We start from the raw sequence: 23,637 nt of genomic DNA, 5'->3' as shown, positions 1-23,637 counted from the left end.
GTAAATGGGATTGATTTCCTGATTTCTTCTTCTGATAGTTTATTATTGGTGTATACAAATGCAACTGATTTCTGAATATTAATTTTGTATCCTTCTACCTTACTAAATTCATTTATCAGTTCTAACAGTTTTTTTGGTGGAGTCTTTGGGATTCTCTCTGTATAGTATCATGTCATCTGCATATAATGACAATTTTACTTCCTCCTTTCCAATTTGGATGCCTTTTATTTCATTTTCTTGTCTTATTGCTGTGGCTAGAACTTCCAGAACTATGTTGAATAGAAGTGGTGAAAGTGGACAGCCTTATCTTGTTCCTGATCTTAAGAGGAAAGCTTTTATCCTTTCCCCATTGAGTAGGAAGTTTGCTGTGGGCTTATCATATATGGGCTTTATTATGTTGAGATATGATCCCACTATTCCCACTTTGCTAAGAGTTTTTATCATAAATGGCTGCTAGATTTTGTCAAATGCTTTTTCTTTATTGATACGATCATAGGATTTTTATTTTTCACTTTATTAATGTGATAGATTACATTAATTGATTTGCAGATATTTAACCAACCTTGTATACCAGGAGTGAATCCCACTTGATTGTGGTGTATGATCTTTTTAATGTTATGCTGAATTTAGTTTGCTAGTATTTTGTTGAGGATTTTTGCATCTATGGCTCATTAGGGATATAGGCCTGAAGTTTTCTTTTTTGTAATATCTTTGTCTGATTTTGGGATCAGTAATAGTGGCCTCATGAAATGTGCTTGGGAGCCTTCCCTCCTTCTGTATTTTTTGGAATAGTTTGAGGAGAATAGGTATTAACTCTTTTTTGATTGTTTTGTAAAATTCACCTGTGAAGCCATCTGGTCCAGGACTTTTGTTTGTTGGACGCTTGATTACTGACTCAATTTCTTCGGTAGTAAGCAGTCTGTTCAGAGTTTCTGTTTCTTGTTGGTTCAGACTTGGTAGATTGTATGCTTCTAGAAATTCATTCATTTCTTCCAGATTGTTGAATTTGTTGGTATATGGTTGCTCGTAGTATTTTCTTAAAATTTTCTGTATTTCTGTGGTATTTATTGTTACTTCTCCTTCATTTCTGATTTTATTAATTTGGGTTTTCTCTCTTTTTCTTGGTGAGTCTGGCTAAAGGTTTGTCAATTTTGTTTATCTTTTCAGAAAACCAGCTCTTGGTTTCATTGATCTTTTGTATTGTTTTTTTTTTTTGGTCTCTATTTCATTTATTTTTGCTCTGGTCTTTATTTTTTCCTTCCTTGTACTCCCTTTGGGCTTGTTTTGCTGTTGTTTTTCCAGTTCCCTTAGGTGTAAAGATAATCTGTTGATTTGAGATTGTTCTTGTTTCTTTAGATAGGCCTGCATTGCTATGAATTTCCCTCTGAGGACTGCTTTTGCTGCATCCCATAGATTTTGGGTTGTTGTGTTTTCATTTTCGTTTGTCTCGAGATAGCTTTTGATTTCTCCCTTGATCTCAGTTTTGACCCACTTGCTATTTAGTAGCATGTTATTCAGCCTCCATGTGTTTGTGTGCTTTTCAGGTTTCTTCTTAAATAGATTTCTAGTTTCATAGCATTGTGGTCAGAGAAGACGCTTGATATGATTTCAGTCTTCTCAAATTTATTGAGACTTGTTTTGTGGCCTAACATGTGGTCTATCTTCCGAAAATGTTCCATGTGCACTTGAGAAGAATGTATATTCTGTTGCTTTGGGGTGAAATGCTCTAAAAATATCGATTAAATCCAGCTGGTTTAAAGTGTCATTTAAGGCCACTGTTTTCGTGTTGATTTTCTGTCTGGAGGATCTGTTCATTGGTGACAATGGGGTGTTGAGGTCCCCCACTACGATAGTGTTACTGTTGATTTCTGTCTTTATGTCTATCAAAATCTGTTTTATATTTTTAGGGGCTCCTATGTTGGGTGCATAGATGTTTACTAGGGTTATGTCCTCTTGTTGAATAGATCCCTTTATTATTATGTAGTGCCCTTCTTTGTCTTTAATTGTAGTCTTCATTTTAAAATCTATTTTTTCCGAAATAAGTATTGCTACTCCAGATTTTTTGTCATTTCCATTTGTGTGAAATATCTTATTCCATCCCTTTACTTTCAGTCTGTGTGAGTCTTTTGATCTGATATGAATCTCTTGTAAACAGCATATGCATGGGTCCTGTTTTGTTATCTACTCAGCCAACCTATGTCTTTTGATTGCAGCATTTAGCCCATTCACATTTAAAGTGATTATTGATATGGGCATATTTATTGCCATTTTGTTATTTTGTGTTTCTGGTCTTCTTTGGTTAGCTTGTTTTCCCCTTCTGTTTAAAAAAGCCCTTTTAACATTTATTGCAATGCTGGCTTGGTGGTAATGAATTCCTTAAGCTTATTCTTTTCTGAGATGCTCTTTATCTCTCCTTCAATTTTAAGTGATAGCCTTGCTGGGTAGAGCAATCTTGGTTGTAGGCCTTAATTTGCATCACTTTGAATATTTCCTGCCACTCCCTTCTTGCCTGCAGAGTTTGTGTGGAAAAGTCATTTGTTAGTCTTATAGGAGTTCCTTTGTATGTAACCTGCTGTCTTTCTCTTGCTGCTTTTAGGATCCTGTCTTTGTCTTTAACCTTTGCCATTTTTACTATGATGTGTCTTGGTGTGGACCTGTTTGGGTTCAGCTTGTTTGGAACTCTCTGCACTTCCTGGGCTTGTATGTCGATTTCCTTCACCAGGGTAGGGAAGTTCTCAGTCATTATTTCTTCAAATACATTCTCGATCCGTTGCTTCTTCTCTTCTCCTTCTGGTATTCCTATGATGCGAATGTTGTTGTGCTTGATGTTGCCCCACAGGTCTCTTAAACTATTTGCATTATTTTTTATTCTTTTTTCTTTTTGTTGTTTCAACTGGGTGATTTCTGCTATTTTTTCTTCTAAATCACTGATCCGATCCTCTGCTTCATCTAATCTACTGGTGATTCCTTCAAGTGTGTTCCTCATTTCAGTTATTGGATTCTTTAGTTCTACCTGGTTGTTTTTTATGATTTCTGTATCCTTCTTTATGTCCTCACTAAGTTCCTTAAACATTCTTACCATCAGTGTTCTAAACTCTGTCTCTGAAAGGTTGGATACCTCTGTTTCATTTAGTTCAATTTCTTCAGGTTTCTTCTGATCTTTTACTTGGGACATGTTTCTTTGTTTCTTCATTCTGGCTGTCACTCTGTGATTGCTTCGATGTATTAGATAGATCACCTATGCCTCTCAGTCATTGCTGGGTGCTCTTATAGTATGTGTCCTTTATATTCGGATTGCACAGTCTCTGTATTCTCCCGTCCCGTGTGTTCCAGAGGTATAGCTGTTGAAGTTGCTCTTTAATTGCTTTGACTTGACAGAGGGTGGGATTGACCCTCAGACTGATTAGCTGGGAGAATTAGCTCTGTTCACAGTGTATGAGGTGCTGTGTGGAGGTTGATCCCCTCAGAGGAGGCTTGGCCACTGTGGGTTCTTGTGCTTGTGGAAAATGTCCTTTGAGAGTGCCACTTGTAGGTTCAACCAGGTAGTACTCTGGTTTTGTCTAACACTGGCCTCTGGGTGTATTGGTTCTGGTGTCTGTTGGGCGGGGCTCCTACTCAGAGCCATTTCAGACCTGCCGGTTCCCGGTATCGTAGCTACCTGGTAGGTGCCTCGAGGCTATACACAGTTGGCTACTGCCTGTGCTGGACCTGGGGTCATGTGGGGGTGGTGTCTGTGTGAACTGAAGCTGGCTGCTTCCAATATTGGTCCTGAGGCAGTTTAGGAAAAGGCCCAGGGCCCCCTAGGTCTGTTGCCACCTGTCAGATGCCTATAAAGCCCACCTATTGAAAGACGCTCTTTAGGGGTGTGTGTCTGGCTATTTGACCCGGTGTTGAGGGTGCCTCTGCGATGTGGCACTAGCTTGGCAGGATGGAGTTCAAGTGAGTTATGCGACGTGATTGGTAGTTCTTAAGACGTTAATGCAGATTCAGGTCTTACAACAATACCTGGCCTGTGACCCCCTTGTATAACGTCGCAAGGGCACTACAGCCAGCTTTCATCTCGGGCTCACAGATTCACGAAAGCACCCTGGGGAAGCACCCGAGTGGCTGTGGTGCAGGTTTGTGGTCACTGAACACCACGAAGATGACCCCAGGGCTCTGCAAACTACCTTCTGTTGTAGAAAACCTTTTTCACAGTTTGTGGGGGTGGGGCCAGTCATCCCGGAACCCCGATTGCTCCTGGCAATGCAGCTGTAGGTGAGCAAGGTGGTGTTACAGGTGAGTAAAAGCTGTGGTCAGTGGTTTCTACAAATTCAGTGTAGTCTCAGCTCCTGGACCAGTGCTAGGTCCACATCCACTTCATAAAACAAAAACAAAGCAAGGCAACCCAACAACAGCAAAAAACAAATACACTCCCACAGAATCTCGATAAGCACTGATCAGACAGGAGAAACCAAAGTATATAAAAGAGACTCAAGCACAAACACAAAAACAGGAGAACAATACAAAAACAGTGACCAAAGCAATATCCAGATAAACAAGTCTGAGAAACAATGACAAAAACAAAACAGATGAAAGAAAAGAAGGAAAAGGAACAACAAGTTGAAAGAAAAAGTAAAGAAAAAAATAATGAGAAAGAAAAGAAGGGGGAAGAAAAAAGGAAAAGGAAAAAAGAAATTAAAAAAAAATAAGGCTCTCCCCCACTTTAATATGTAGACCACTTGCTCAGCAATAGAGCGTCTCTGGGCGACTCAGCACCAGCTATGCTGGGGTGAAGGGCTTAATGTGTCATGAGCCGGCCTCCCTCTCAGGCTTGCAGTGAGCTTCCGGCAGTTAGCTGCTGTGTGCTCTGGAACCGTGCTCACCACCAAAAATCCTCACAGGTTGCTGCGGGTTGTGTGATGCTGCAACCTGTGGCCTGGGGAAGTGGGGGCCAGGCACCAGGGGCTCAGGGTGCCTCCTGCAACACAGCTCTAGGTGGGTCGGGCAGGCCCCCAAGGCACCAAGGGTGTCAGTGATCCCCACCAAGTCAGAGCAGCATGCACTCCTGCACCAGCAACCAGCTCGCACAAACGCATCAGGAATGCCCCGGCCAGATCACGCTCGGTTAAAATAACACCTTTGATTTAAAGTGTTTAATGCTTAGCTTTTTGGTTTTAATATTTTGTAAACTGTCTCTATTGTCTTAATAAAAGTAAGTTAGAATACCAACAATGTTTATATGTTACAGAAGAACCTGAAAAATAGAAGCCAATTCAAATTTGTTTCAGAATAGTTCATATTGGTAAAAATTAAAAAAAATATATTTATAACTGTATTAACTTAACATTATTTTCCATACACTACTTAATGAAAAATTAATTTGATAGATTAAAATAGCAAACAGTAAATCATAATTTTAGTTGCAGTGCTGAAATTTCATTTTCAAATATAGTAAGTGAAAAGGCAACCTGATGTTATTTTGAAGTAATACAGTGGCAGAAGGACAAATCTATATTTCCATTAAAAAAATCCTTCTGGTCTTTGTACGGAATCTAAAGAACATTGTGTGCAAATGAAGGAGAAGGTATGTTTTGGTTATCTATTTCCGTGTAACAAATTAGGACATACTTAATATCTTAAGACAACAGACATTTATTATCTCCTAGTTTCTATGAGTAGTCCCGGCACAGTTTAACTGGGTCTTAGCTTAGGGTTTTACAAGACTGCTGTCAAGGTATCAGCCTATTTGGGATTTTGATCTGCAGGCTTGACTAGGGACAGTCCACTTCTAAACTTACTCAGGCTCATTTCTTTGCGGATTTAGGATTGAGGAGTTTTGTGTACTGCTGGCTATATGCTGGAGGTCATCTGCAGTTCTTGTTATGGGGGCTTCCCTCACATGACTGCTTACTTAAACAGGCCACCAACAAGTCTTTAGTGATGATGACCTTTAGGGATGATAGGGTCTAGTGAATTGAAGGGGGGATGAGGAGCATTCCTGAGGTACTGGAAATGTATTTTTCTATCTACCTTATGGCAATTCACCATGGCATTTATCCTAGGTGTATGCGTTTCTTCTCTATGTATGTTTACTTCAGTGTATCTTTATTTAAAAATAATTATAAAATATAAAATAACTGCCAGTGACTAACTTTTAGATTTTTCAATGTATGCTTTTCTACTTTGGAACTAATTCTCTGAACAATGTGACTCATTAACAGATGTGAGTGATAGGTATATCCTACCACTTTTTAATTACAGATCAATGGATAATCACCTTTTAAAATAGGAGCTCTTTTCTTTAAAGATTTTATTGGGGAATTGGGTGGGGGGGAACCAGCCAAGTTGTTGTTCTTCAATATTTGTTGTGGAGGGTGCCAGTCACCATCTGACTTCCCGTCGGCAGCTTGTGGCCTCTAAACTCAAGGTGCTGTGTTCAATCTTAGTTGCGGGTGGGCGTAGCACCATCCCATGTGGAAGTAGAGCCAGCAAGCAGCCTTGTTGTTAAGAGCACACGCTCTATCTACTGAGCCATCTGGGCGGTAGCTCAGCTCAAGGTGCCAAGTTCAGTCTTAGTTGTTGGTGGGCATAGCCCACCATGGAACAGGCAATCTTGTTGTTACACCAGCTGAGCCATCCTGCCACCTGTTGGCAGCTCAGCAACTGCTCAGCTCAGGCGCAGCATCACTGGCCCATATGGGAATCAAACCGGCGGCCCTGTTGCTCAGAGCTCGCGCTCTTAAGCCAACTCATAACCAACTGAGCCAGTCGGCCGGCCCAAAATAGGAGCTCTTTTGATTAAAGGGAATTTCAGGTTTTTCTTAGTGGAAACCATGCTGCATTTGATAAATTCATTAGGAAACTTGTAATCATTGATAAAACAAGGACACTCCTTCATATGTATCATATGTAGTGGTATGGGCTGCTATTACTGTGGTATTAACTTCTGAGGCCAAGATACTATACTGCCTGTCTATATGACAATAGAAAATAAAAAGTGTGTTAACAAATTTTCTCAACTTTCTGTTTAGAACCCTGACCATAACCCTTCCCTCTATTTCCCAGTATTCCACACACTCTGAAATTTGATCCTCTGTGACTCCTCCACTTCTGTGATCCCTGCACTCATACTCACACTGCCATTATCTACATGTGACCATCATGGCAGACTGCGCACTGTTTACAGGTTTCTATCAGTCACCTCTAAGTCTTCTGGACAGTGCTACATATCCTTTCATCCCCTGCACTTATCATTTTTCCCTACTATGTTTTTCTTATTCATATTATTCATCAATACCTATCATTTGATTTATTTCACTTATTTATATGTTTTTATTTGTCTTTACCTAGAATAAGCTTAATGAGGGAAAGAATTTGGCCTGTTTTATTCAGAGTGCAGAACACAGAGAAAACTCTAAACTTATCAAACGAATAAATTAATGGAAAGATAAAAAGCAATAATTCTCTTCTGTCATTCTGAGAATAAAACCTTATTTTTTGATTTTTGGTTTTGTCATTGTTTGCTTCCATATTACTCTACAGTTTTATTGCTCTTTGTTTAATCATTTTAGATATATGATATATGAGGTATTAGGATATATCATCATTACCTATAATCTGTTATTCTCTGAATATCAGAGAGGCATGGTAAAAAAATCTGGTGAATGTTTAAATTAAAATTTATTACCGCCTTTCCATTGTGATCAATAAATACAGTGAATGCAGCTGCCGAGAGCCATCCAATGGAAAAGCAGGGATCTTCAGTACAGGAAGCAGAGTTCAAACCTTAGTAACAGTGTGTGACAACCTTCAACTTGTTTGGTGCAGTCGGGTGTGAGCTACAGTTGAGAGAAGGTGTGTTTTAACGTGTACCATAAATCATCCTCCATCATGACAATGCTCTGTGTCACACACTTCTGCTGGTACATCAACTTCTGTCAAATGAAAACATTATGGTGTGTCCTCATCCACCTTGTTCACTGGATCTGGCACCGTGGGACTCCTGACTCTTCCCCAAAGTTAAATGGCCATGAAAGGAAAACGTTTTGAATCGATTCAGGACATTGAGGCAGCCACAACTAAAGACACTCATGAAAGAGGACTCCCAGAACTGCTTCAGAAAGTGGCAAGAACGATGGGATCAGCGTGTTTGAAGCGAGTGGGAGTATTTTGAGGGGAATTAATGGCAATGTGCCTTTTACTGTAATACATTTTTCTTAATTTAAACATTCGCTGTATTGTTTGATCACACCTTGTAGTTAGTTTTGATTTTGCTTTTGCTTTTTTTAATTTAAGTGCCATGGTGTGTCTCTATATGAGTACAGTTTTGTACTTTATGTCAATATGTAAATTGCATGTCCTTGCATCTGATACTTCCTCAAATCTTACTAAGGGGCGGGCCTGTATAGTAAAGAGCATAGCTTTTTAAGACTGCCGACTTATCATGGAATAGTAACTGGGACATTTCTCGTTAAGTTGATCATGGTTGGCAGAGCCTTTAATTGAGCTGATGGGTAAAAGTATTGTGAGACTTCAAAGGAAGAAGCAAATACTTTAAGCTGGGAGGATATCACTATAGTCAATCTGAAAATTTGTTGAGATGTAGATGTCTGGAGATGGGGATGGAACAGAACTAGGTAGATAGAGAACCATGAGTAAAAGAACCACTAATGGTAAATGGACAAGAGTACAAGTTGTATGAAAGAAGAGGATGGAAAGTAAATATTGAATTGAGACCATATCACATAGAGCTTTATTTGCTTAGATAATAGGTTGAACTTTATTTTATGGCAATGGGATGTCATTGACAGATTATGAAACAGGAATAAATGATTAGAGATATCGTTTAGGAAGATTATTATAACAAGATAGACAGGTTTTCTTTCTTTGTAACTTTTGAATGTGACATAATGGAATAGATCACAAGTCCCCATGCTTACAGTTTTGTTTTGTTTTTAAAGATTTTATTGGGGAATCGGGGAAGGGGAACAGTAAAGTTGCTGTCCTTGTGTTCTTCAGTCCAGTTGTGGAGGACGTCACTTCACTGGCCCATGTTGGTATTATCATTGTGCTCTTCCCAGGCGAGTCAGTCGCTCACCGGCCATTGGACGGCTGCTTATGGCTGCTCATGGCAGCTCATAAAAGTGCTCACACTGCCGGCCAGCCCCACTGCAGCCTACGCCATCGCCAGCGACTCACGGCAGCCCAGCTCCAGGTTGAGCTGTTGTTCACCATCTTAGCTGTAGAGGGCGCAGCATCACTGGCCCTCATGTGGGATCCGAACCGGGGCCCTGCTGCTCAGAGCTGGCATCTCAAGCCAACTCTTAACCAATGCTCCACTCGGCCGGCCCATACAATTCTTAATTATACCCTATTATATACCCTATTATACCCTATTTCTGAACATCTTGTTTTTTCTTCAGCTGCTCTGATTACTCCTTTATTCAGAAATATTTATTGATGATATACCATGTTCTAGGCATGTGCCTACAGCAAGAAAAATGAATGATATATCACTATTGGCTTAAACAAGATTACAGTCTATTTGAGACTTGAAAGTAAATAATTTTAATAGAATATTACAAATATATTTTTAAAATGTTATTGTTTCCAAAGGTTTTATTTTTCTATTCTCCTAATTACATATTTCTTTTATTTATTAGCCTTATCTGTTAGTATGGTTGAATATATACACTCCGATACTCCCACTGATTCTCTTGTTTAATAGTATAACTGGGTTCTTCAGACTGGATAATATGTATCCATCATTATTATATCATGTAGAGTATTTTCACTGCCCTGAAAATCCTCTGTGCTTTGCCTATTGATCCCTCACTTCTCCCCTACCTCAGGCTTGCACTCACTGATCTTTTTACTGTCTCCATAGATAAGCCTTTTCCAGAAAGCCATATAGTTGTAACTTCATTCCTTTTTAAGGCCAAACAATATTACATTGTATGTGTATACTACAACATTCATTAGTTGAAGCACATATGGTTTATTTCTACTTTGTGGTTATTAGATAATGCTGGTATTAATGTTTATGCATATGTTTATGTGTGGACATATGTTTTTATTTCTTGTGGGTATGCACCTAGGAGTGGAGTTACTGGATCATGGTAATTGTATGTTTAGCTTTTCGAGCATCCATTAACCTGTTTTCTGTAGCGGCTGCACCATTTACATTCTCACCAGCAATGGACCAAGGTTGTGCTTTCTCTACATCCTTGCCGACACTTGCTCTCTTTTAGCTATTTTATTATGACCAGTCTAGTGCATGTGAAGTGTGTTTCATTGTTGTTTTGATTTGCATTTCTCTAATGACTAATGATGTTGAGCATCTTTTCATGTGCTTGTTGGTCACTTGTATATATTCTTTGGAGAAATGTTTATTTAAATCCATTTCCCATTTTTCTTTTAACTGGTTGTTTTCTTGTTGAATAGTAAGAGTTCTCAATATATTCTGGATGTGATATTTGATTGGAAAATATTTTCTAGTATTTTTTAGGTTGTCTTTTCCCTTTTTTGACAATGCCCTTTGATGTACAAAAGTCTTAAATATTGATATAATTCAATTTATCTATTTTTTCTTTTGTTATTTGTGCCTTTGGTGTCATATCTTAAGGGTATTGCCAAATCCAAGATCATGAAGATTTACCCCTATATATTTTTCTAAGATTTTTATAGTTTTGGCTGTTTTATTTAGGTCTTCAGAAATATTTTGAGTTAATATTCATATAGGATATAAGATAGGAGTCCAGCTTCATTCTTTTGCAACATGAACATCCGCTTTTCCCAGAACCATTTCTTGAAATGTACAATTATTTTCTCATTTAATGGACTAGGTACCTTTTTCAAGAATTAATTGATCATAGATATATAGATTTATTTCTGGACTCTGAATTCTATTCTTTTGGTTTATTTGTATATATGTCAGTATCACAGCGTTTTGATGAATGTAGCTTTGTTGCAAAATTTGAAATTGGGAAATGTGAGTCCTCTAATGGTTTATTAAAATTATTGTTTCTTTTCAATATTGTTTGCCTACTTTGGGCTCTTTGCAGCTCTATTTCCTTTTTTTCAAAAAAGATTTTTAATGGGGAATTGGGGGATGGGAACAGCACTGGGGAATTGGGGAAAGGGGAACAGACAAGTTGCTGTCCTTTTGTTCTTCAGTCTAGTTGTGGAGGATGTTGCTTCACTGGCCCAAGTTGGCACCATCATTGCGCTCTTCCCGGGCAAGGCAGATCTGTCGCCAGCTTCTGGACGGCCACTCACTGCGGCTGCTGGCCGCTCACGCTGGCTGCTGGCTACACATGGTAGCCCATGGCAACCCACTGCAGTAGGGGCTGCAGCCTATGCCATCGCCAGCAACTCACAGCAGCCCAGCTCCAGGTTGAGCTGTTGCTCAGCATCTTAGCTGTGGAGGGCAGTGTCACTGGCCCTCATATGTGGGATCCGAACCAGGGCCTTCTGGCGTCCCAAGCCAGTTCTTAGACAACATGCCACTTGGCTGGCCCTCCATTTGCTTTTTGATTGGCTTTTCATTGCTGCAAAAAAGGGTATTGGAATTTTGATAGAGATTGCATTACTGTTGTAAATGGAATTGGTTTCTTAATTTCTCTTTTGGATTAATAATTGCTGGTTTATGAATGTTGATCTTATATCCTGTAACTTTCCTGAATTTATCAGTTTTAGCACTATTTTGTGGATTCTTTGGGATTGTCTATATAGGGTCGTGGTGTCTGTGTATAGAGAGAGTTTTACTTCTTTTTTCAATTTAGAAGCTTTTCATTTCTTTTTCTTGCCCAATTGCTTTGGCTAGATCTTTCAATACAATGTTGAATAGCAGTGTTGAAAGTGGGCATCCTTTTCTAGTTCCTGATCTTAGGGGGAAAACAGTCAGTTTTTTGCCATTGAGTATAATGTTAGTTGTGGGTGTTTCATAAATGCTCTTTATCATATTTGGAAATTCCCTTCTACTGCTAGTTTTCTGTGTGTTTTTACCATGAAAGGATACTGAATTTTGGCAAATGCTTTTTCTGTATCAGTTGAGATAATCATGTGGTTTTCCCTTTTCATTCTGTTAATGTGGTGTTGATTGTTTATGAGTTTATTATTTAATTCCACATGTTTTTGACCTGATGATTGTTTAAGAGGTTATTGTTTAATTCCACTTATTTGTGAATTTCCAATTTTCCTTCTGTATTTTGCTGTATAATTTTATATTCTATGTTGGTTAGAAAGATTGTTCTCATTGTTTTTAAATGTGTTGAGTCTTGTTTTGTAGTTCACATATGGTATATAATGTAGAATGTTCCATGTGCACTTCAGAGGAAAGTGTATTCTGCTTTTGTTGGATGGAGTCTTCTATAAGTTGGTTGAGTTTAGTTGATTTATAATGTTGATCATAAGCTGTTCTAATTTTTCTTCATTCTTTTTTCATTCCACTCCTCTGATGTATAATTTCAGTTGTCTTGTTTTTTGGTGGCACTGTTTAGTGTACACTAGAGTACAAAGTAAAAGCTTGTTTCATGTCTGTGTATTTTAGTATAATATGCGTCCTTTCTCTTATGGGGCATGCATACTGCTGACGTTATGGAGAGCTTTTTCATCAGCCTACCCATGAGGAAAATTAAGATTGTCTTGCTGTGTCCCAGGGAAATAGTCAAGACTTTTAAAAAGAGAGAAAATAGAGAACAAAAGGATATGTCAGGCATATACACAACTGTGTTATTGGCAAATAGCATGACTCCTTTATGAATGAGTGATTTTCTGAAAACTATCTTAAAGAATTATCTTTTTCTATGGGGCATTGAATAAGAGAGTTTTTTTTCACATATAAATAGAATTTTTGGTTCTGTCAAGTCTTGTTCGGTCAATTCTAAATTGAGCCTTCATAGCATTTGTTTTGTCTACTTCTATTGAAGGCTTTCTGCAGGAAGAATCTCAGTGGTGACATTGTATGGATGCCAGTGAAATGATCAGAATTCAAGTTACTAGTGTACCAGTAGCTATAATGAGCTGCTAATTGAAGGTGACAAGCTGTTTTTTCCTTCGCAGCTGGCCTGGCAAAATGTTAGATTTCATTCATTATTAACTCATTGCTTCTCAGCAGAGGACTGTTTTAATTAGTTGGAAACATTAAGAATAGAATTTTTGCCTTGTGTCAGTTTTAGAGATTGAAGTTCGGGTTTTACTAGAACCTTCCCCCCACCTCCAGTTTTGCCAGTTGTATACAGTTGTGAAGTACCCAACATAATCAAGACACAGCAACATTTCCATCACCCCCCAAAAGTCTTTCATGCCACTTGGCACTCTATAGTTTCCTTCCTCCCCTGGCCCCTGACAACCACTGATTTGCTTCTTGTTACAACTTTTCCTTTCTAGCTCTTCTTTGAAAAGGACTCATACAGTAGGTAAACTTTTATGTCTGGGTTTGTTTTTTTCCACTTCGTAATGGTTTTATATGTTGTTGTATGAATAATTTGTTCTGAGTAATATTCTGTTGCATCAATATATCACCATATATTGATCCATTTACCTATTGGTTGCCATTTAACTGTTGTTGTCATTATGGATAACAAATTACAATGTTTTTGAGGGACCTCCATACTGTTTTCCATAGTGGCTGCACCAATTTACATTCCCATCAGTGGTGCACAAGGGTTCTCTTTTATTCACATCCTGCCAACATATATCATTTCTTGTTTGTTTTTTTTTTTTTGGATGATAGACATTCTAACAGGTGTGAGATGATAGCTCATACTACCGTAATCATTGTAGCTTAATAAGTTCCATACATATAAAGTTCTCCTATTTTTTTTTTTTTGCACATTTTCTTTTTTAAAGATTTTTTTTATTGGGAAATTGGGGGATGGGAACAGTGCTGGGGAATTGGGGGATCGGGAACAAGTTGCTGTCCTTTGTTCTTCAGTCTAGTTGTGGAGGACGTTGCTTCACTGGCCCAAGCTGGCACCATCATTGCGCTCTTCCTGGGTGAGGCAGATCAGTCGCTGGCTTCTGGATGGCAGCTCACAGCGGCTGCTGGCTGCTCACGCTGGCTGCTGGCTACACACGGTAGCCCATGGCAACCCACTGTCACAGGGGCTGCAGCCTATGCCGTCATTGGCGACTCATGGCAGCCCAGCTCCAGGTTGAACTGTTGTTCAGCATCTTAGCTGTAGAGGGCAGTGTCACTGGCCCTCATATGTGGGATCCGAACGGGGGCCCTCTGGCGTCTCAAGCCAGCTCTTAACCAACGCGCCACTCGGCCGGCCTGCACATTTTCTTGAAGATTTTAAAATTATCTTGTCGTTGAATAGGATGATAAGAATAGACAGTTTTACCTTGTTCATAATCATTTGGGGTTTTTATATCTGTGCGGGGTTTTGGTAGATGCCTTTCATTAGGTTGAGGATGTTCTCTTTTAGTCAGCAACCTTGTATTCCTGAGATAAACCTCATCTGTATTGCTGAATTTGACTTGTTAATATTTTGTTGAGGGATATTTATGTATATTCATAAGACTATATATATCTATATATCTGTAGTTTCTTGTGAGTCATTTGTTTAGTTTTAGGTGTTAATGGTCTCATAAAATCAGTTGGGAAGTGACTCCTTTTCTACCTTCTGAAAGAGTTAGTGTAGGATATGTAACCTTTTTTGTTTCAGTGACTGATAGAATTTACAAATTGTATTTTCATTGAATTTTACTTGCTCCTCTTTTCCTAATGTGTTCATCTGTTCTAGTGTCAAGAACATAGTGTGTTAATTACTATACCTTTATCATATAAGTGTTATGTGAAATGCATCTCCATATACATTTTAGAATGAGGTCTCATTCCTGGTAGATTTTGGATTAGGGTTGAACTTTATCCGTTTGGAAAGTTTACCGGCCTATGATCTATACTTCCCCTTGATTTTGGTCTTGTGTTGTTTGTTCTTTTTTGTGTGTAAATATATTGAAATCTTTCCTTGCATTTATTCCAAGGTATTCAGTATATTCATATATTCAGCATATGATTTTGTTTTAAATTTTCTTTATAGTTGTTTGTGCTTAATTTATAAAAATACAGGTGCTATTGTATCTAGTGACCTTGGTATATTCAGACATTTCTAATAGTTTGTCTTTATTGTGGGGTTGTCTGTATATAGATTTCTACTTACGGATTTGTATTACTGGGTTTTATTCTTATACAGTCATGTTATCAGAAAATAATGACAGCTTTATTTCTTTATTGTAGTAATAGTACTTTCTTTTCGTGCCTTATGTACAGGACCTTCCAAACTATGTTGAATAGAAATGGCGATAATAAGTATTCTTGCCTAGCTTCTAATTTTAGGGTGAAACCTTTCAGTATTTTACTATTATATGTGATTGCTAGTTTTTGTTTGCTAGTTTTAAAGTTGTTATTCTTTATCAGATTAATGAATAGTTTTTAAATTTTATCAAGTGCTTTTCTGCTTTTATTGAGATAATGTTATGATTTTTCTTATCTATAGTGTTCATTTAGTGAGTGCGTTTCACTGTTTTTTCTTCCCCTAATTTTGCTTCCCTGAAATGAATTGATTGGGATACATTATGATTTTTCTATAGTTCAAATCAGTTTGCTAATATAATGTTACTACGGGGTTTTAAGATTATGTTAATAAGAAAATGTAGAGTTTACTGACTGTGTCCCACCTTTTGAAAAATAATGGCATTTGTCTTTTTTTTAGCACTAGCCCACCTTACTGTTGTGTGGATCTACATTCACTTCGTACTGGGGAGATGGTCAAGTCCATTCAGTTTAAAACACCTATCTATGATCTCCACTGCAACAAACGGTAAGCATCTTTTCATGTGTTTCTTGTACATGAAAACATACCTCCTGGGCATGTGGAGCTCTACCAATGCAATCGACTATCTTGGGTTTATTTTTTTTAAAAAAGTTGTGAAAACACCTTCTGAATTGTGCCAAATGGAGTAACTCTGAAGATTTCTTAATGAAGTTTTCCAACTTCCAGTCTTGACCCATTAGTGAATTGTGAATTAAGTTTAGTGAGTCGTAACCAGCATTTTTAAAATGAAATGGAAAAGAATAGAAAGCGTCTGAGGAGACGTAAAAAGGTTATGAGGAATGATTTTATATGTGCCTCATAACTTTTTAATATATGTAATATGTGTGCTTCTATGTGTTTACTTGGTTTATGATGTGAAATGTAATTTCCCTTTTAGCATTTATCAAAACAAAGCACATTTCTGAACTGTAAAAATTTCCCCCTCATCCTTAAGACTTTACAATTGAGCTAACAAAGACACTAGATAGATTCCCCTTCGTTAAATCTGGGAAACTTTTCAGATCTGAATTAAACTTCTACCTGACCTAGTGATAATGGAGAATTAGTTTATATAACTACAGAACATTAAAGGAGAAAGGGACCTTAAGAATCTTCTATTACTTAACACTTTTACATTTTACTTACTCTTGCTTTTGAGCAAACTGAGGCCCTTTGATGGTAAATGCCTTGATCAAGGTCTGGATGCAAATTCTAAGTCTTCCATTACACCAAAAAGCAAATCTCAGAACATGGAAAATGAAATATTTTATGCTATGTCAATATACAATTTACAATAAAAGGCTCAGTTTAGATTTTAAAGGGATATTTCAAGTAGTGACTCAGAAAGGTTGAACGTAATAGGAAGGGTAGACATACCTGATTAATACAAACTAAAGAGCACATGGGCTTTGGTACTAATGATAAATGTATTTGAATTCGAATATAAAAACATGAAACAGGACAAGGAAAAGCTGTTCAGTGATAGTATGCAATTCATAATGAAGATCTAATTATTATGCATATTTGTACTTCAAATAATATCAAACTCAAAATTATAGGAAATAGTAGAAATACTTATTGCTGGGATAATGTAATTATCCAATGACACATCAAATTATTCAGTCAACATTATTCAATGAGTGGGTCCAGTAGATGGTATATTTAACCTGGAAAACTGTAATGATAGCTCTTCCTTAAGAGTTCTTTCTGCTGTCACAAAGTGGATACCGAATTTTTTAGCCAAAGAGAAACTTTGAACACCTTGGAAAAGGGAGAGAAGTACAAATACGATTTTTAGATCACAATTTACTTGTATTACAAATATATAAATATACTAGAAAACAGGAAAAAAATTGAAATTAAATTAAAAAAAGTATTTCTTACATTATTTTTAAAAAACTGCTGCAAAATTGGGTTTTTCTCAACTCTGCACTTGTTTCACTTTACTGTGTTTCTGGATGATGCACATGAAAATACAGTTAGGATTGACTTTTCTTACAAGAAATATATTTTTTAAAATTTTGGCCATGAAATAATGAATGTATTCAATATTTTAATCGATATAAATTACCTTGAAAATTAAGACAGTGTACTTTTCAGTCAGTGTGCTCATTGTAAGTAATTAATGAATATGAAAGTTGTGAGTGGGAGTAGAAGCAAATAGGAGAGTGGTTTATGAATATGAAATGTCATCAGTGAAAAATGGAAATGAAACTCTAGGATATTTGGTTGATGTATGGTTCATATTTTATTTAGTTTTTTATTTTTGAAAGAAAAGTTATATGAAGATATGTTCCAACAACAACAACAAAAAAATCTCTTGATTTGGATACAATATGTAATTTCTTTGGAATTGCTTTTTCAATTAGAAATTGTATAAGTTCAAATGTGGTGAAGGTTAGAGGAAAAGCTATTATGTGGATGTCAGGATTCTGCTTAGATTTTGGTCTATAAAATGTGAAATCTGATTGGCCAGATCTTTCCCTGGTTAATTTTGCATTTGTGTTTGCAAATCAGATGTGTGGCATAATTAGTCTTTTGAATTTACCAATATTCATAATAAATTAAACCTTCCAGTGGAAATAATTTTGTGTGTTACTATGTTTTGGGGAGGGGCTACTGGATTATATGAAAACGTTTTCATCTCTGATTTGTCTTTTCTGCATTTTCCCTTATTTGAGTTTGTCACCTTCTCATTCTGCATTCTCTAAGCCTTTCAACTTGGGTCTGATGATTGGTTGGTTTCTTATGTTAAGTGCCATGACAGAATAATTTATTATGTGTTGTCAGCTGTGTTAAGGATTAATAAAACATGCATGTTAAATACAACTTTAGCCCCCCTCATCATTAACATACATTACTCAGATTTACCTCCTCCAAATTTTGAAACATGCACTCTGAGTATGTTAAATATTTAACAATAATTATAATTTTTTATTTGATTTTTAAAAAATAACTTTGAAATTTGGCTGTGTATATTAGTGTCCTGTCAGGAGCCAATACTCTAAAATGTAGTTTTAGTTTATAAAACAACTTCATTTGGGATGTATTTTAGGAATTTTGGTTTAAAAATTTTTTTATAACTAAATTATTTTCCTATTATTTATAAATCTTTGGTTCTGGGAGAAATATAGTTCATGCATAGTCTGATTAAATTTTAATATATTGAGTCAATCAGAAATGACTAATTTACACTGAGTAATCATCTAAGTTTTCTTTTTCCCTTTGTGTTGGGAAATTCAGTGACAAGCTACATAAATCCATTTTATGTTTAATTCTGTGACGTTGAGTCAGAAGAGGAAAAACACTTCTAGTAAATAGCCAGCAGTTTATTGATCTCATCTATTCTTAATGAAGATAGATTTATTTGATTTATAATGAGTGAAGATAAAATTTGTTTAGATGAAAAAATTTTTTGAGGTGTAGTTTGTTCTGTCACTTTTCTTCCTCTAATCATGTCTGTCTTGGTTATTAAGGATTTTGTGGTTATATTTTTATGTTTTATGAGGCTGATGTTTCTAGCCTAAATAGTATAAGAAATAATTTTATTTTTAAAATTGCATTCCCATTGATATATACTTGTTTAAATCTAGGTGATTTAACTTATATTCAATTTATAGAATTTCGCATTCACATTATTTCCCTCTAATTTTAGGATCCTCGTCGTAGTCTTGCAGGAGAAAATTGCTGCCTTCGATAGCTGTACTTTCACAAAAAAATTTTTTGTCACAAGTATGTACCAACTTGATATATTTCGTATCATATGCATTTGAGTTTATACTATTTACTTGATAGAATCAGCAAACTAATTGTAATCATAGCATCAGTATTTTATGGTTATAGATTGTTAGGATATTCCTGTGTTTCTGTGGATGTCTTATTTAGTACTGTAATTTTATGATATGTATTTTTAACCCATAACACATTTCTTCATATTACTAAGCAAGTCTTGTACTATATTGCTTCAGTTTCTTCTTATGTATTTCCCTTGAATAGTTGTAATTAATTTAGGTTCGTGTAGCTATGTTGTACTTTCAGAGCAGTTGTTAAATTAATTGTCATAACATACTTGAGGAGGTAACTGGATTATCGTACATGAGGGATTTGAAACTGGGTGAAATGTGTTGGTGTCTCTCTTTCTCTCTCTCCTTCTTTCCCCCATGTCCCATGACTTCTACTATTGACCAGTAGTGCAGAAATAAGCATAGAATCTGGATACCTACCCGCACCCCCTACCCCCGACACACACAGAGAGGGAGAAGGAGAGGGAGAGGGAGAGAGAGATTTGGTTGACATTGTTTTTTTTTTTTAAAGGAATTGGCTCATGCTGTTGTGGGGCAGGCAAGTCCAAGATTTGTAGGGCAGGGCAGCAGGATGGAAATTCCAGGAGGAATTGAGTCTGAAGAAATTTGGAGTTAGAGTTTTTTTTCTCACTACAGTCTAGTAAAACAGTAGTTTTCACCCTTCTCTTTTATGTTTTAACTTCTACAACTCACCATTAAAGCTATAACTTTTTTCAGAGAGTCTGATATGTATATGCTGCAGACATATTCCCATTGGAACAGATCTCAGTTTTGTTATGATTAGAGAATTCCAGTAATATTGCTGCATCTTCTGATTACAAGCTCACTTATTCATCACATGTTTGTTTACCTGATATATACTGTGTATTAAGCACTGGGTAGTAGACATTACTCTTTTCTGGTAACAGTTCATGTTGTTGATATAATTAATACATTATAGTCTATATGTAATTGCATATATTATATATTATACTACATATAGCATGTCATATAATAACTCATTATAATATATAGTTTATCATTTTGTAGACAATGAAGAATACAACTTATCTCCTTGAGCTTGTTATCATTTCTTTCAGAGATCTACAATACAAAGATAATAATGAAGATCATATTCATTGAGATAGTTTTTGTTTTATCACAAAGCCTAATGTATACCATTCACACATTTACATTAGTATCTCCAGCATCTTGGACATTGGCTGGCACAGTGTAAGCTCTCATTAAATATTTCTTTAACAAATGAGTACATTAACCTAATTATCAGTTATTTTATTGCTGATTAGAAATTTATTGATACTTTAGTAATTATTAAGTACAGATAACTAGACAGGATCTTCTATTGCTATATGTTAAATAAATTAAAAGTTTTGGGGGAAACATGTATTCATTAATAACATCTTCATTCACAAATGTAGTATATACATAATATGGGAAGCTATGTATATTACATGGCCTGTTTTAGCATATTAATTTTTTTCTTATACAGTTGTTATGCACTAATACAGGTCTTATATACTAATATATCATATTATATTTGTATTACTGATTATTATAATTTAAACAACGAGAGAAATAGAATCTATCTAAGGAACGATGTATGAATCTAACCATTTCTTTCAAGTATGTGGGATAAGGGTGTGGGGGGAGTCAGAGTATGAACATTTCAGACAGATTCACATGCTAGGTTTCCCTGAGAATTTGTCATCAATAGTCTTCTGCTGTTCATCATTAATCAAAGATATGTGAGTTTTGGCTTCTGGAAAGTCAGAGTATCTCTTTTCTGGCTCCATTTTAATTTTATTCTTAGAACCTATATTTCTTGATAGCCACTTTCACTTTAAAATCAGGTCAGGAGCAGAGAGCTATTTTTCTTCCCTCCCTCTCTTTTTGAGGATCCCTCTCTCCTGCCTTTATTATTTTTAAAATGCTAAAGAGCTCAAAGTTGTAAGTGTTGGATATGAAATGATAAAATACTAGAAGGAAATATGAAATAATTTATGTGAGACTAGAAGAAAGGTTGATCACCCTCAACTACACAAAAATAAAATGTAACTACAGGACATAAACGTCATAAATACAGTCATGATAAGAGACAAAATTTAAAACAAAAATTGTAACAGATGTTCATAGGAATAATTGACTTTGAAAGCTTCTATAATTAACAGGAAAAAAGTCAGTGACTCAATCAAAATAAGCAAAGACTATTAACTAATAATTTACCAAAAAAGGAAATATGAAAAGATGTTCACCTTAATTAAAAATTGAAATATAATATGTAAATTTTAATATATTTTGGTAGGGACCAAAATGTTTGACGATGCATGTGAATAGTTTAGGGTAGCTGGTGTTCTCATATACACTTGGTGAAAGTATAAAGTATATAATGTTTTATAGGAAGCAATTTGATGCTATCTACCAAAATCTAAATTGTATCTACTCTGACCCATTAAAGCATTGTTTTATTATTTATTTTTTTGTTTAAGTATATTTGACATACAATGTTATATTAGTTTAGTTGTACAACAGTGATTCAACATTTATATTATGTACCTTGCGAAGTGATCGCCAAGATAAGTCTAGTAACCATCTGTCACTGTACAAAGTTATTACGATATTATTAACGGTATTCTCTATGCTGTACATTATATCCCTGTGACTTATTTATTTTATAACTGGAAGTTTGTACCTCTAATTCCCCTTCACCTTTTTCACCCATTCCTCTCTCTCCATTCTCCTCTGGCAACTATTAGTTTGTTCTCTGTATTTAAGAGTTTGTTTTTGTTTTGTTTTGTGTGTTTATTTTGTTTTTTAGATTTTACATGTAAGTGAAATCATATGGTATTTATCTTTCTCTGTCTGATTTACTTCACTTAGCCTAATGCCTCTAGGTTCATCCATGTTGTCACAAATGGCAAGTTTTCATTCTTTTTTATGGCTAAGTAATATTCCATTACATGTGTATGTACACACACACACACACACACACACACACACACACATCTTCTATATCCATTCATCTATTGATGGACATTTGGGTTGGAATGTTGTAATGAACATAGGGGTGTATACGTGTATATCTTTTCGAATTAGTGTTTTTGTTGGATAAATACCCCAAAGGGGGAATTGTTGCATTGTATGGTAGTTCCATTTTTAATTTTTTGATTAACCTCTATACTGTTTCCATAGAGGCTGCACCAATTTGCAATCCCACCAACAGTGTAGGAGGGTTCCCTTTTCTCCACATCCTCGCCAACACTTGTTATTTGTTGAGCTTTTGATAATAGTCATTCTGACACATGTGAGGTGATATCTTGTTGTGGTTTTGATTTGCATTTCCCTGATGATTAGTGATGTTGAGCATCTTTTCATATGTGTGTTGGACATCTGTATGTATCTTTGGAGAAAGGTCTTTTCAGGTCCTTTGCCCATTTTTTAAAATAAATTTTTTGTTTTTTTAAGATTTTATTGGGGAATTGGGGAAAGGGAACAGCCAAGTTGTTGTCCTTCATCCTTAGTTGTGGAGGGCATAGCTAGCACAGCTCCAAGTCCGGCCGCTCGTAGAAAGTTCAGGGTAGCTCAGCTGAAGGTGCCGGTGTTCAATCTTAGTTGCTGGTGAGCATAGCCCACCATCCCACGTGGGAGTTGAACCAGCAACCTTGCTGCTAAGAGTGCATTCTTTGACCACTGAGCCATCCGGTCGCCCACCTACAGCTCAGGGCAGCTCAGTTCAAGGTGCTGTGTTCAATCTTAGTTCTGGGTGGGCGTAACCCACCATCCCATGCAGAATTCCCCATCAGCAACCTTGTTGTTAGGAGCATGTGATCTCACCAGCTGAGCCATCCTGCCACCCGTTGGCAGCTCAGCGGCAGCTCAGGTTGGGCACAGCTCACTGGCCCATGTGGGAATCGAACTGGCAAGCCTGTTGCTTAGTGCTCACGCTCTAACCAACTGAGCCACCCGGCTGGCCCCTGTTCTTTCTTTTTTAGTTAATATCCTCTAAGGACATCTTTGCCATATAGTCCTAAATGCTTCCTTCTGCATGGCTGGACCCACTGAATAGTTGAAACAAGTGTTATATTGTATTAGTCTCTCTTGTATTCTGTGACTTGTCCATGATAGGAAAAAGCGATCTGGACGTCTCAACAGTGTTTCTAGTTTAGCAGTCAGTTGCTTTATGAGTGCTGTGCAGCTTCTAAGTAAGTCCTGGTCAAGTGGCTTGAGGCCCAGGAGTGAATTTTCAGTAATTCCTGACTCATGAGGATTGTCATTTATTCTCTCAGGGTCATGTTTGGAAAATGATTCACGGTTTCGGGATTCCACAAGTCTATTTAGTGTGGTTCCTTAAATCTGAAAAGTATGTTCCTTAAAATGTTGAAAAATGGGGTAGTATAAAGGAATAACTGTTGTTTCTGGAGACAAATGATGGGAATAAGTGCAATAAACTATGTATTAAAACCCAGTGATGTCTTTTGAGGGCAGATGTTTAGAATATTTGTCAGAAGACAGGATAGAGCATAACCTTGGAGAAT

General features: G+C 36.6%; 1 protein-coding gene across 12 annotated transcripts in view; it reads left to right on the top strand.

Annotated features, from left to right (window-relative positions):
• Positions 1–23,637, top strand: part of BCAS3 (BCAS3 microtubule associated cell migration factor) — a 574,404-nt gene that overhangs the window by 129,869 nt on the left and 420,898 nt on the right. For all 12 annotated transcript variants that reach the window (XM_019636670.1, XM_019636667.1, XM_019636663.1 and 9 more), the window contains exons 8-9: positions 15,702–15,809; positions 18,958–19,034. In XM_019636670.1, the coding sequence (XP_019492215.1) occupies positions 15,702–15,809; positions 18,958–19,034 (185 nt within the window). The remainder of the gene's footprint in view (positions 1–15,701; positions 15,810–18,957; positions 19,035–23,637) is intronic.

Source organism: Hipposideros armiger, unplaced genomic scaffold (genome assembly GCF_001890085.2).
Source record: "Hipposideros armiger isolate ML-2016 unplaced genomic scaffold, ASM189008v1 scaffold_29, whole genome shotgun sequence".
Lineage (NCBI taxonomy): Eukaryota > Metazoa > Chordata > Mammalia > Chiroptera > Hipposideridae > Hipposideros > Hipposideros armiger.
Note: the sequence above shows the minus strand (reverse complement) of the source record. Positions and strands in the feature narration are given on the sequence as shown.